At 44.0% G+C, this 15,576-nt stretch overlaps 1 protein-coding gene across 1 annotated transcript in view; it reads left to right on the forward strand.

The window, feature by feature from the left end:
* Window positions 1-535: 535 nt before the first annotated feature.
* NCKIPSD (NCK interacting protein with SH3 domain) overlaps window positions 536-15,576 on the forward strand; it is a 180,951-nt gene continuing 165,910 nt past the window's right edge. Inside the window, exon 1 of the mRNA XM_082265194.1 lies at window positions 536-891. Within this exon, the coding sequence (XP_082121320.1) occupies window positions 721-891 (171 nt within the window). The 5' untranslated portion in view covers window positions 536-720. The remainder of the gene's footprint in view (window positions 892-15,576) is intronic.

The following is a 15,576-nucleotide window of genomic DNA, read 5'->3' on the forward strand; positions in this document are numbered from 1 at the left end:
GGGGGAGCGGGTATCTAGTTTTGACAGGTACCCGCTCCCACTTCCGCTCGGAGCGCCGCGGCGCCCTGAGCGGAAGTTCTCCTCTCCCCCTCCCTCCCTGCAATCTTCTGGGACACGTCAGAGGTCCCAGAAGATTGCCGGCCAATCACGGCGCGCAGCGCGACTCGCGCATGCGCAGTGGGTACCCGGCTGTGAAGCCGCAAACTGTAACAGCCGGGCGCCCACAGCAGTGATGCCGGCGCCGAGGGAGAGGATCGAGGCTTCCGGCGGCCGCATCGCTGGACCGTTGGACAGGTGAGTAAATGGCTGGAACTCCGCTTTAAGAAAATGAAGAAAATTATGAGAATTACAGGAGTACCAGGTAACAGTTAGATGAGAAAAAACTATTAAAAGATATATATATATTAAAAAAAAAAAAAAAAAAAAAAAAATGATTAACATTTCTGAGGCTAAAGATTCCCAAAGATAGGTTTTTCCAGCCCCTTGTTTCTTTTTGTCCGTGTCGATAAAGTTGTTTCAATCGAAATAAAAAAAAAAAACCACAACAACTAGCGGCCAGCGCGTGCCCCCACGCAGTGAAGAGGGGTGCCGTCGTGAGCGCGCGACACACGTGACCGCCAAGCTCCGCTCGGGAACGCGCTCAGTCAAGACAAGCGGGGCGAGAGAAATAAGAGGAGTCCCCCGCGGTGTGGTGGAACCCCCCCGCAGTCAGACGCCGCCATGTACCGAGCGCTGTACGCCTTCCGCTCCCCGGAGCCCAACTCGCTGCCCTTCTCGGCCGGGGAGAGCTTCCTCATCGTGGAGAGGAGTAACCAGCACTGGTGGCTGGCCAGCCGCTGCAGCAGCGGGGACACGGGTTACGTACCGGCCTCCTACCTGGAGAGGATCAAGGTGAGGGGGCGGGGGCAAAGGTGACGTCACTGGCAGCAGCTAAAGGGCTTCCTGGCCTCGGTGACGTCAGCAGCCAGCTGCTCCTGGGACATGTGACGTCAGTATTGAATGGAGGAGGGGTTTGTTATTGTAGAAATGTCATGATTATACCGTCACCATGGTTACCAGAAATTTAAAGGACACATACACCCCCGCCAACAAACGTGTCCTATTGTCTGATTGCACCTTCCGTGTCCCCAGACGAGGCGGCTGTGCCAGTTTTCATTTTCTTTTTTTCCGGCAAATAGACAAAACGTTGTCGTTGATCCTGCCACAAATCCAGCATCCTCCTTTCCTATGAACTACAGAGCACCTCCCCCCCCCCATATAAGGAGAGGGGGAGGTGTTTATAGTCCAAACTGGGAGAGCAGGGTGACAACGCCTCTATAGATACAGAGTGGTATGTTGTCACCCTAGGACAGGAATCAGAGGGGGAGGGGGTTGTTATTGTAGAAATGTCATGATTCTACTGTCACCATGGTTACCAGAAATTTAAAGGACATGTACACCCCCGCCAACAGATGTGTCCTATTGCACCTTCCAAGCCCCCAGGCGAGGCAGCTGCGCCGGTTTTTATTTTTTTCCCCGGCAAATAGACAAACATTGTCATTGATTCTGCCACAAATCCAGCATCCTCCTTTCCTATGAACTACAGAGCACCTTCCCCCATAGGTTGTATGGAGAGGGGGAGGTGTTTGTAGTCTAAACCAGGAGAAAAGCCCAGGGTGACAACGCCTCTATAGATACAGAGCGGTAGGTTGTCACCCTAGAACAGGAATGGGGGGGGGGGTTTGTTATTGTAGAAATGTCATGATTCTACTGTCACCATGGTTACCAGAAATTTAAGGACATGTACAACCCGCCAACAGCTGTGTCCTATTGCACCTTTCCGCGTCCCCAAACGAGGCGACTGCGCCCCGTTTTGAATCCCCCCCCCCCGCAACTACACAAACATTGTCGTTGGTCCTGCCACAAATCCAGCATCCTCACTTCCTGTGAACTACAGAGCACCTCCCCCCATAGGTTATAATTAGAGGGGGAGGTGTTTATAGTCCAAACTGGGAGAGCAGGATGACAACGCCTCTATAGATACAGAGCGGTAGGTTGTCACCCTAGGACAGGAATCAGAGGGGGGGGGGGGGGTTGTTGTTGTAGAAATGTCATGATTATATTGTCACCATGGTTACCAGAAAACCGCAAAGGTGATCAAATACCACCAAAAGAAAGCTCTATTTGTGGGGATAAAAAGGACACCAATTGTATTTGGGAACAGCATCGCACAACCACAAAATTTTTCGTTAAAGTAACGCAGTGCCGATTTGCAAAAAAAATGGCCTGGTCATTAAGGTGCAAAACCTTCCGGAGCTGAAGTGGTTAAAGCAATGAAATTCACTGCTAAAAGCAATCATAATGTGTAAAAAAAAAAAATCATGATCACTTCCCCAGAGTAGTAGATTGTTACTATGGTAACACTGTATTGCTCTGTTCATAGTGTTTAAAAAATAAAAAAAATAAAATAAAATTATTTATTTATTTATATATATATATATATATATATATATATATATATATATTTATTATTATTATTATTATTATTATTATTATTATTATTATTTTTTTTTTTTTTTTTTTATTTATTTATCTTTTTTGTTACATACTCTCACCAGTCAGTGTCCTTGGTCAGCATCATCATATAACTGGTGAGCCGGTGATCAAGGACACTGACTGGTGAGAGTATGTAACAAAAAAGATAAATAAATAAAAAAAATAAAAATAAAAAATAATAATAATAATAAATATCAGTGTCTTGGATCACCGGCTCACCAGTTATATGATGACACTGTACTGCACATGTGACAGTATGTAAAAAAAAAAAAAAAAAAAAAAAATTGAGGTCTATTGTGAAGTACAGACCCATAGGTAACCATACACTAAAAATTTGATTTGAACAATCTTTAGATGTACCACCAATTATGTAGTGCAAGGGCCGGCCTGACTTTATACAAATAGACCCTTATGCACACTGGGTCTTTGGCTCTGGTGCAAGATATAACAGCAATTTGGTGTGAGCAGAAGGCACAGACGCACCGTTCAAGCCCTGCTATTGGCAGCCTGTAAAACCCTGAGAGGGGCTGTAGGCTGCCACAGCTGGACGGTGCACTGAGGGATACAAATTGCTCACATTCTGGACGTTCATCCCTGGGCAAATACTGACCACTTGGTGCACCATCCAGCTGCAGCAGCTTCCAGCCTCTCATAGAATTTTCCAGGCTGCCGGCAGCAGGGATAGAACATGCCTTCTCAGGCCTTGGGGCTAAATTCCCAGTGTTCATGAAGCCATTGGATGAGATGTTTAGGTGCGTCCTCCATATTACATAGCTTTCCTAAAGCCTCGTACACACGCAACGATTGTTGGCCGTGAATTTTCGGCCAGCGTCCGATCGGCCGATTGTCGGCTTGTTAGTATGATGCTTCCGACAACCAACTGCGACTTTTCGGCCGAAAAAAATCTGGTGTGCATGCTATAAAACAGAACGGCCGATTGTTAGTCAGTCAGTACAGATTTCGGCAGACAAAAATCAGATGAGCAAGACTGGGCATGCTCAGAGAAGAAAAAACACACGGAAAGTAAACCAGCACATGACATCAATTCTGCAGTTGGTTGTTGTTGGCCGAAAAAATTTGTGTGCAGTCTAGAGCACATTTCAACCAACACAACAACACTGGACAAAAGACGGCCGATCGGTCGGCCAACAATCGTTGCGTGTGTACGAGGCATAACTCTAGGGCTCCATTCACACCTAGGCGATTTGAATCGTGGGCGGAATCGCCACCATTCCAAATCGTGGCAAAACACGAGGCACGTTTGCAATGACATTACAGTACTTCTTAATGGCAGTCCAATCACGATGCAATTTTGCCGCATGAGAAAGCATGCTGCAATCGCAGTGCGCGACGCTGTCGTCCAAAAGAAGCTTCTGCTTCCTTTTGAGGGCCAAGCTTTGTGCCTTGCGATTTTACAGCGATTGCAGCGCAATTTATCGTAGCAAAATGGCACCCCTATTGGGGTGTTATTAGGAAGTAATGGCATCGCAAACGTGTCCTGTGATTTGGAATCGCGGCTATTCTGCCCATAATTTAAATCATCTAGGTATGAATGGAGCCTTAGAGCTACGAAAGCTATTTAATATGGGGAACGAAATTCAAATCGACTAAATGTGTGTGATTACCCACTTCCATACTGCAGTACGTCATATGGGGGGCTTTGAGTGGGGATATGTGAATGATGGGTGCACCCGCAGGCATCATTCAGATATCATTTTTTTTTTTTTTTTTTTAGCCAGTGATTTCCCTTAACCATAAGAACAACCAGAGGCTGTTAAGTCACTTGACTGTTCTTACAGGTGGCGGGAGGAGACATTGCCTCCACCCCCTCCCGCCTCCCTCTGGTGCTTCTATCGGCTCGCCCGTGCAATCGTTGAGCCAGAGAAGGAATCCGCTGGTGGCGGAAGTATACCATAGAGACTGCCGAGGACCAGATGGTCCCTGACAGTCTCTATGCCATACTGCCAAGATCTCGGCTGGAAAGCCAAGATCGTGAGGTTTTTTTTTTTTTTTTTGATCTTAAGCTTTCCAGCCTGAAGGAGAGATGTGAGGTCTTTTCGACCCCATATCTCGCTATAAAGAGGACCTGTCATGCCCTATTCCTATTACAAGGGATGATTACATTCCTTGTAATAGGAATAAAAGTGATCAAAAAAAAATTAAAGGGAAAGTGTAAAAAAAAAAATTAAACCAAAAAATTTAAAGTGCCCCCGTCCGCACGTGCTCGCACACAGAAGTGAACGCATACGTATGTCGTGCCCACATATGTAAATGGCGTTCAATCCACACGACAGTTTTGCCTGCAAACGTTGGAAGGAGAGCAACAATTCTAGCCCAAGACCTCCTCTGTAACTCTAAACTGGTAACCTGTAAAAAATGTTTAAAGCGTTGCCTGTGGAGAAGTACCGAAGTCTGGCGCCATTCCACGAGTGGCACAATTTTAAAGGTATCTATTTAACCACTTGCCGACCGCCGCACGACTATCTACGTCGGCGGTCAGCCCCTCACAGGCAAACTAACGTAGGGCTACGTTGTTTGCTTGTGAGGGTCTAGGGAGCGAGCGCGCGCCCCCCGGGGCGCGCTCCCGCTCCCGCGTGGTCACGGACCCCCCCGCGCGTGTGACCAGCGGACCCGATGTCCGCCGGTCACTCGGCGATCGGCGGGGGAGAGGGAGAATGTCAGGCAGCTTGTGTAAACAAACTGCCTGTCATTCACCTCGCTGCAAAGACACTGATAAAACGGATCTGGTATGTAGATCCGTTGATCAGTGTCCTTACAGCTAGAGCCACAGCCAATCACAGTAGAAACCACGCCCCTAGGGACACACACAGCCCCTCCCTTCCAAATAAAGTTAACCCCTTCACTACCAGTGTATTTTTACAGTAACAGTGCATATGTATAGCACTGATTACTGTAGAAATGTCACTGGTAACCCCAAAAGTGTCAAAAATGTCAGTCAAGGGTCCGATCTGTCCGCCGCAATGTCGCAGTACCGCAAAAAAAATCGCAGATCGCCGCCATTACGCGTTAAAAAAAAAAACAACAAAAATGACAAAAATCTTTCCCTTTGTTAGTAAACGCGATAACTTTTGCGCAAACCAATCAAAATACGCTTTTTGCGATTTTTTTTTACCAAACATAGGTAGCATAAAATAAATTGGCCGAAAATTTTTAAAAATTTTGATTTTTACATTTTTTTTTGGGGGAATTTCATATAAAAAAATGTGAAAAATATTGCTATTTTTGCAAAATTGACGCTCTTTTTTTGTTTATAGCGCGTGATCAAAAAATCGCACAGGTGATCAAATACCACCAAAAGAAAGCTCTGTTTGTGGGAAAAAAAGGACGTCAAATTCGTTTAGGTACAGCGTCGCACGACCGCGCAATTGTGCGTTAAATTCACGCAGTGCCGAATCGCAAAATACCCCCTGGTCGGAATGGGGGTAAAATCTTCCGGGGCTTAAGTGGTTAATCAGCGTAACATCATCTTTCACATTGTACAAAAAACTGGGCTAACTTTAGTGTGTTTTTTTTTTTTTTTCTTAATTCATGAAACTGTTTAAAAAAAAAAACGCATTTGCAAACGCTGCCATTTTATTCCCGAGGGTCTCTGCTAAAAAAAAAAGGAAAAAAAAAATATATATGTATGTGTGTGTGTATATGTATATGTATATGTGTGTGTATGTGTGTGTATGTATATATATATATATATATATATATATATATATATATATATATATATATATATATATATATCTATCTATCTATCTCGAGCAAAAAAATGATTTTTACATATAGGCGCGGAGTGCCAGAATTGGCCTGGTAAGTGGCCTGGAAGTGGTTAAAGCGTTACTCCACTTTTGCTGAGCAAAAACATTCCCCTCTGGGTGATCTCTGTACATTGCAAGGATTATAACAAACTTTGTTGCAGATTCCTACCTTTTATTATTCTGAAGGAATCGCTGTGTGTGTCTCTGTGCTCCTGTGGGAAAGTGAATCTAAAGGACACTGAGGAAAGCTGCTGGGTCTGCATCCCTTGTTCCTATTGGAAATATCTCAACAAAAATGACATTTTTAATTGCAGGGGATGCCAGAAATCTGACTTTCATCTAACGCCTCGTACACACAATCAGATAATCGTACAAAAAAAATTGCTTTCAAATTAATCTCACGATAATCTGATTATTGGTACACAGCTTTCGACAGCCGATCAGGACATTTCGTCCAACAAAATTCGAAGGAACAAACACGAAAACTTGTTTCTTATGATAGCCTAGCGAACGACAATAGTTAAATCAGTACACTATGCGTTCACTAAAAATCAACAGACAAAGATCACGCATGATCAGAAACACGGAAAAAGCCCGGCTGCCATTGTTTTTGTTTTGCACTATCTGATACGTAGCTAGGCAACCAGGAAGCTTTTCCAGAATCGTCCGAAAAAAATCACACGTTTTTAGTACGCATTGTTGAATTCGATTTTAGTATCCTGCAACAAAATGCCAACGATAAGTCTTCCGATTTTTCTGTGTGTACGAGGCATTAGTGCAGACTTCTGGGGAAAATTTGGTGAGCCAATCACACAAGCAGGAAATGATGTTTCTGGGGGTGTGGTCAGTATACATTCTGTGTACAGAACAGCTCCAGGCGGCCATATTGCATTTTCTGAAAATTACAACAGCTGCAGATTGAAAAGTAAAGTTTATTTTTAATTACATTCAATTACAATATGATTTGTATCAATTGTATACGCTATAATATTATTATTATTGAAATATTTTATTTTATTTTTTTGCTACGCTATAATATTATTATTATTATTATTATTATTATTATTGAAATATTTTATTTTATTTTTTGCTACGCTATAATAATAATAATAATAATATTATAGCGTAGCAAAAAAATAAAATATTTCAATAATAATAATATTATAGCGTAGCAAAAAAAAATAAAATAAAATATTTCAATAATAATATTATAGCGTAGCAAAAAAATAAAATAAAATATTTCAATAATAATAATATTATAGCGTAGCAAAAAATAAAATATTTCAATAATAATAATAATATTATAGCATAGCAAAAAAAAAAAAAATAAAATATTTCAATTATAATAATAATATTATAGCGTAGCAAAAAAATAAAATAAAATATTTCAATAATAATATTATAGCGTAGCAAAAAAATAAAATAAAATATTTCAATAATAATAATATTATAGCGTAGCAAAAAATAAAATATTTCAATAATAATAATAATATTATAGCATAGCAAAAAAAAAAAAAAATAAAATATTTCAATTATAATAATAATATTATAGCGTAGCAAAAAAATAAAATAAAATATTTCAATTATAATAATAATAATAATAATAATAATAATAATAATATTATAGCGTAGCAAAAAAAAATAAAATAAAATATTTCAATTATAATAATAATAATAATATTCTAGCGTAGCAAAAAAATAAAATAAAATATTTCAATTATAATAATAATAATAATAATAATATTATAGCGTAGCAAAAAATAAAATATTTCAATAATAATATTATAGCATAGCAAAAAAAAAAAATATTTCAATTATAATAATAATAATAATAATAATAATAATATTATTGAAATATTTTATTTTTTTTGCTATCTTTTTTTTTTTTTTTTCTTCAACCAAAGTGGAGTTACCCTTTAAGTAGACTACAAAGATTACATTGTGTAGTGTATGGCCAGTTTTAGTCTGAATTACCATCCCCCCTTGTATTGTGAGGGGTAATGACTCCCGACATTTCTGCTGCAGAAGAACATCAATTTTAAACCTTTAGAGATCTGACTGGGATTGTAATATGAAGTATGTGAAGACGGCTGTAGAAGGGCGATATTTCCTTGCTCGGAGTTGCAGCCTGGTCCCGGGGTGAATGTTCATGCGGTTGTAAAGTGCGATGTTTTATTGCTGCGATGAGTTGCAGCCTGGTCCCGGGGTGAATATTCATGTGGTTGTCACCATTAATTCAGTGTACAGGTCCCGGTCAGTCAGTTTGATGTATGCGGGCGCTTTGAGACGATATCACGGGTGATCTAGTATTGTTATCACCGCATGTGTTCATGGTTTTGGAAGTTGCCAATCTTGGAGCCGGTGTTCTGTATAACCGTATCCTACCGCTGCCTTTTTCAGCCAGGGTGCCTTGAGGTTTCTTCAGGGGTGCCTTGGAAAAATGCCTAAAAATTGCCCCAAAATTGTATACAAGCCAATGGGTGGATGAAGGCTGTGTTTCAGTTATATAAAGCCGCAGGTTTTCATTGTGCGTTATTACAACCTTCTTGCTGCCAATCTCCTAACAACCAATGACCTCCTCAGTTGATAAGGAGGATGTCAGTTACCAGCATATCATCCTTATTTGACCCTTCCTTGCCTCTCTCCATCAGTTTTGGGGTCTCATTAGCCAAGTGAGGGAGAAGAGAAACACTGGTATACTAGTCAGTACCAGTTTGAAAAAGTGTTTGCTTTGGAAGAGTAAATCCCCTTTACTGTTGGGTGTCATACTTGTATTGATGTTGCCGCATTATGTAAAACTATCAGAATAGTTTTTACATTTTAGAATGGGCTGCCTCCGGACTGTCCATAATTTTTGGAGGCTGCCTCCGGACTGTCCATCATTTTTGGAGGCTGCCTCCGGACTGTCCATTTTGGAGGCTGCCTCCGGACTGTCCATCATTTTGGAGGCTGCCTCCGGACTGTCCATAATTTTGGAGGCTGCCTCCGGACTGTCCATAATTTTGGAGGCTGCCTCCGGACTGTCCATAATTTTGGCGGCTGCCTCTGGACTGTCCATCAATTTTGGAGGCTGCCTCTGGACTGTCCATCAATTTTGGAGGCTGCCTCTGGACTGTCCATAATTTTGGCGGCTGCCTCTGGACTGTCCATCAATTTTGGAGGCTGCCTCCGGACTGTCCATCAAATTTGGAGGCTGCCTCCGGACTGTCCATCAAATTTGGAGGCTGCCTCCGGACTGTCCATCAAATTTGGAGGGTGCCTCCGGACTGTCCATCAAATTTTGGAGGCTGCCTCTGGACTGTCCATAATTTTGGGGGCTGCCTCTGGACTGTCCATAATTTTGGGGGCTGCCTCTGGACTGTCCATAATTTTGGAGGCTGCCTCTGGACTGTCCATAATTTTGGCGGGTGCCTCTGGACTGTCCATAATTTTGGCGGCTGCCTCTGGACTGTCCATAATTTTGGAGGCTGCCTCCGGACTGTCCATAATTTTGGCGGGTACCTCTGGACTGTCCAGGATTTTGGCGGGTGCCTCTGGCGGACTGTCCATAATTTTGGAGGGTGCCTCTGGACTGTCCATGATTTTGGCGGGTGCTTTGACTGAAAAAATGTTGAGAAACACTGTGTTACAGTATGGACAGATGTAAAACTCCTCTGTGGGAAATAGACATAACCCGCATATCCAAGACTGTTATTTGACATCCAAAAATAATATCTAGACAATCCTATTTGTACTCTTCAATGACACGACTGTGTGTATTCTGCACAACCATTCCTCCATTCCTCCCTATGTCAGGATAGGCACAGATGAGACCTTCCCATTGTGTCACATCCACATGCACAGAAAGGAGGCCAGCGTCCTCTACAATGGTGGTATATGAGATGCCAAGAAATACCAATACAAGGTTACATGGGGATTCATTTACTAAAACTGGAGAATGCAAAATCTGGTGCAGCTGTGCATTGTAGCCAATCGTCTTCTAACTTCAGCTTGCTCAATTAGGGCTCTTTCACACTAGGGAGTCTGCCGATCCCCCACTGAGCAGGAGGATGACAGCTGTGTCTCCCCAATGTGTGCGGAGACACAGCTCTCAGGTCCCCATGCATCTCTATGGGGGAATCGGATTGGAACGGACCGTCGGTCCGCTCTCATCCGATCCAATCCGCTGGACGGATGGAAAATAGGGTTTCCATCCGTCCAGATATGACGGATCGGATCGGATGTCAGCAGACATGTCTCCGCTGACATCCGATGCCCCATAGAGATGCATGGGGTGACCGTTCAGATCCGCCAAAAAAAATGACAAGCGGATCTGAACGTGGTTGTAAAATCAGAATGTTTTTTATCCTTGAACATTGGGATAAAAATCCTTCTGTGAGCAGCAGGCCCCCTAATACTTACCTGAGCCCCCTCTCTATCCAGCGATGTCCTTGAGTGCCCAAGCCGTCCAGTACTCTCTATCCTGATTGGATGAGACACAACAGCGCCGTCATTGGCTCCCGCTGCTGTCGATCAAACTCAGCCAATCAGAGAGAGGGTGAGGGGCCGAACGGCAGCTCTGTGTTTGAATGGATACATGGGGCTGCAGCTCGGCTCGGGTGCCCCCATAACAAGCTGCTTGCTGTGACGGCACTCAGGAGGGAGGAGCCAGGAGCTCCAGCCAGGGATCCGAAAAACAACTGCACAGAGCAGGTAGGTATTACATATTTGTTACATTATTAGAAAAAAAAGACTTTACATTCACTTTAGGCTTTGACAATAAGTCTCGGTTCACACTGCCGCGGCTTCCAAACCGACATGCCGGCATGACTTCATTACAGCTTGCATACAATTTATTTAACAGAAGTCAATGTAAGTTTTATTGAACCAAAAGTCGCTCCTATTAGAACGCTTCTATGCTTTTGGGACGCGACATCGTGCGACTTTGAACTCGCAGATCACATAAGTAGTCACGGCAATGTGAACCAGGGCTTAAACCTGGAAGCTGATTGGTTTCTATGCAGAGCTGCACCAGATTTTGCACGCTCCAGTTTTAGTAAATCCTCCATTGTATACTATTGGAATATGCAGACCTGAGACTGTTATTTTGTGTGATTTCAGGGTTCGGCCTGTTTTTATACAAAGAAAAAAACGGATGAAATTTACGTCAGTTTTTTACATTCGCCAGTTGGAGTCTTTAACCACTTTACCACCGGAGGATTTTGCTGTCTTACGTCTGGGCCACTTTTTGCGATTCGGCACTGTGCGACTTTAACTGACAATTACGCGGTCGTGTGACACCGTACCCAAACTAAATTTACGTCCTTTTTTTCCCATAAACAGAGCTTTCTTTTGGTGGTATTTGATCACCTGTGCTATTTTTACTTTTTGCGCTATAAACAAAAAAAGAGCGTAAATTTTGAAAAAACAATATTTTTCTCATTTTTTTTTAATATGAAATCCCCCCCCCCCAAAAAAATGTAAAAATCAAATTTTTTTAAAATTTTTGGCCAATTTGTTTTCTGCTACCTATGTTTGGTAAAAAAAAACCACAATAAGCGTATTTTGATTGGTTTGCGCAAAAGTTATTGCGTTTACTAACTACGGGAAAGATTTCTGTCATTTTTGGTGGTTTTTTTTTTTGTGGGACTGCGACATTGCGGCCGACAGATCGGACCCTTGACTGACATTTTTGACACTTTTGGGGGTACCAGTGACATTACTACAGTAATAAGTGCTATAAATATGCACTGTTACTGTAAAAATGACACTGGCAGGGAAGGGGTTAATTTTGTTGGAGAGGGAGGGGTTAATGTATGCCTGGTGCTTACAAACGTGTGTGGGGGGAGGTGACTGAGCGAGTCAAGGACAGATCACATGTTCAGCTATGCAATCTGTCACTGTTTGTCACTTGGGAGATCCGCCCACTCTGTTTACACAAGCGGGCGGATCTCCAAACTTGATTCCCCGACGATCGCCGCCGCTCCTCCCCTGGCCCGACTCCCGCTGTGACTGAAAACAGCAGGAGCGCGCCTCCGGCGGCGTGCGAGCGCCGCCTACAGGGAGAGGAGTCCAGCGACGTAGGTCTACGTCGCTGGACGGAATCGTGCCACTTTGCCGCAGTACAGTCCCAGTGACTGGTCGGCAAGTGGTTAAGGGTCCTTTCACACAGGCGAGATCCGATCAGATCCGACTGTCAGTTTTTCAGGTGAATCTGATCGGATATGCATCCCTATGGGGCAGCGGGTGTCAGCAGAGACCTCTCCACTGACACCCGCTGCTATCCGATCCTGTCTGTGAAATCCGGACGTATGGAAACCCTATTTTCCATCCGTCTGGAGGATCGGATCGGATAAGAATGGACAGGCAGTCCATTCTCATATGATCTCCCCATAGAGGAAAGCTAGGAATCTGACAGCTCTGTCTCTGCACACAGAGCGGAGACAGAGCTGTCATCCGCCTGCTCAGCGGGGATCGGCGGATAAATCCCCCGCTGAGCAGAACGGATCTTGTCGGACGGTGCGCCGTGTGAAAGGACCCTAAAGCAGTATTAAATCCAAATTTAGTTTACCAGATGTGATGGCTTCATTTGTTTAGATTTTTAGGCTTTCTTTCTTCTATTTTCATCTGATGATCCAATCAGTAAAGGCTCGTACACACTATAAGAAAATGGGGCAAATATTTTCATCCAAAGAATTTTCATACGATTTTTGTATAGTGTGTACACAACTTTCTACAGACAATTCAGAATTTTCGTATGAAAATTCTTGAAGGGACAATCTCCAAAATTTTCTTTGTGCGGAAGAAAAACGAATGATTTTTGTACAAGAAAAATCAGAAAAGAAAGACTGTGCGTGATCAGAAACAATAAACAACAAAAAAAGCCCATGTACGAGAATTTTCATATGAATCTTATTAAGAATTTTCATTCATCGGTTCCAATTTGCTATGAAACAATGAGGCAAATCGGACAATCGTTCGCCCGATTTTCTTATAGTGTGTACCCCGCTTAAGGGCTCTTTCACACGGGCATTCCGATCAGATCCGCCTGTCATTTTTTTTTTTTTGGGCGGATCGGATCGGATGCCCATTCAGCCCTATGGACCAGCGGATGTCAGCGGTGACATGTCCGCTGCCATCCGCATCCAATCCTGTCCGTGAAATCCGGACGGATGGAAACCCTATTTTTCCATCCATTCAGGGATTGGATGGGATGAGAGCGGACAGGCGGTCCGCTCTCATCCGATCCCCCATAGAGAGCAGCGGGGGCTGTGACACCTCCCTCTCCGCACTGCAAGCGGAGACGGAGCTGTCATCCTCCGGCTCAGCGGGGTACGGCGGATCGATCCCCGCTGAGCAGCACGGATCCGCCTACGGAGGCGGACCGTGTGAAAGAGCCCTAATGGCACTTTTCCACTGCAAGTACCAGCTAGTACCGGCTCGACCCTGCTTGGCCCGGTTTGCTTTTCCACTTCGGTACCGCATGGTATAGTGTCGGAACGGTTCGGTACGGTACGGTATAGGTTTGCTTTTCCACTAAAGTAGTACTAAAGTTAAGTGGGTGGGATAACAACGGGGTGGGTGTGATTCTCTGACCAATCAGTGGCTAGTAGTGACTGCATGCAAAGGATTGTGGGATATGGTACCAGTTTGGTACCTGTTGGAACCACAATTGAGTAGGTACTGTTTTTTCAGAGCCGTACCGTACCGTACCATTCGGTTCCATGCAGTGGAAAAGCAAACCTATACCGTACCGTACCGAACCGTTCCGACCCTATACCATGCGGTACCGCAGTGGAAAAGCACAAAAGCGTGCCGAGTCGGTACGGTTCTATGCAGTGGAAAAGCGCCATAAGTCTCTTGTTTTTCAAAAGAACAAGCTCCCTGGCAGAATGCATCAAGGAGGAGACAAACCGTTTAACACTGCCAGGGTTGTTTACATTGATCAGCTTCTATTTATTTATGTAAAAGCTTAAGGCCCCGCTCACACTGGGGTGACGCTACTTCCCGGGGTGACCTCACAGGTCGCGGCACGCTGCTCGCACCGCGACCTCGGAGTGGCCGGCACGGACTTCATAACATTGAAGTCAACGCAGGTCGCTCCGGGTCGCCCCAAAGAAGCTCCAGACCCTTTTTCTAATTCGGAGCGACTTGTGTCGCTCCTATTAGAACGGGTCCACAGCTTCTCTATGCCAGGCGACCTGTCAGGCGACCTGTCAGGCGACCAGGTCGCCTGACAGGTCGCCCCAGTGTGAACGGGGGCTTATCCCGAAAGGAACAAAACTGTTGCTGTAACTCCTTATAAAGTATCCGCTGGACTCTGGCTTCAATTTGTTAGATGGACTAGCAGATTTAGATACACTAACACTCCCCCCCCCCCCCCTCCCCAGAGACTGACACTGCAGCTATCCAAAATTGCCCCTTGTGCTTCTTCTTTTCCGAGTGGGGGCGCTCTAATACAGGAGATGTGTTACTGGCCAGATCACCAGGTGAAAACAGAGAGGAGAAAAAGCCTAAAGAAAATAATGGAGCCACCACATCGAATGATTGCTAAGCTGCAATAAAGGATGTTGTCAGTTCCATCTCTCATGTTGTTTTTACTGTTCACATTCACTGCTCCACCCTGATACCGGTTATCATTATTGGAGTGTAGAAGTGATTTTTGCTTTCCTGTGATCAGGGAAGTGCGAGTAAAGGGGATTTCAGTATGACTCTCATGTCTATTTATGTACTGTCATTTTTTTTTTTTTCTTTCCGGAGATATTAAAGTGGATTGTTTTTATGTCATTTCCTGACAGCAGTTTGAACCACTGAATATTTAGTTACAGATGCAGTGTGTATTGTCAACAATTGGCATTTATCTTTTATGCTTAATGTTCATGAATGTTAGCTCCTATGTCCTCCAGTGTAAAATCCCCAATGCCTTCCTGTGCCCTGGGGGCCACAGGTGCCTTGTACAGCCACCAATACAAGTGAATAGCTGTAGGTGGCTGTACTCGGGCAAACACCAATCACTTCTGCATGAGCATATTCAGTTGTACTGCAGATTTCAGCAACCAAGAAAGTGGTGTGCTTGAGGAAATACACAAAACACATCAGAGTGCCCACCTACATCCAGGCATGCTCTTTGGTGTTGCCCCTCCCCTCCTATATTCAGGAGTGCCCTTTGGAGTCGCACCCCCCCCACCTTTACATTCAGGAGTGCCCTTTGGAGTTGCCCCCCCCCCGTCTTTACATTCAGGAGTGCCCCTTGGAGTTGCCCCCCCCCGCCTTTACATTCAGGAGTGCCCCT

The sequence above is a fragment of the Pelophylax lessonae genome (genome assembly GCF_965119305.1).
Source record: "Pelophylax lessonae genome assembly, chromosome: 8".
In the NCBI taxonomy this organism is placed as follows: domain Eukaryota; kingdom Metazoa; phylum Chordata; class Amphibia; order Anura; family Ranidae; genus Pelophylax; species Pelophylax lessonae.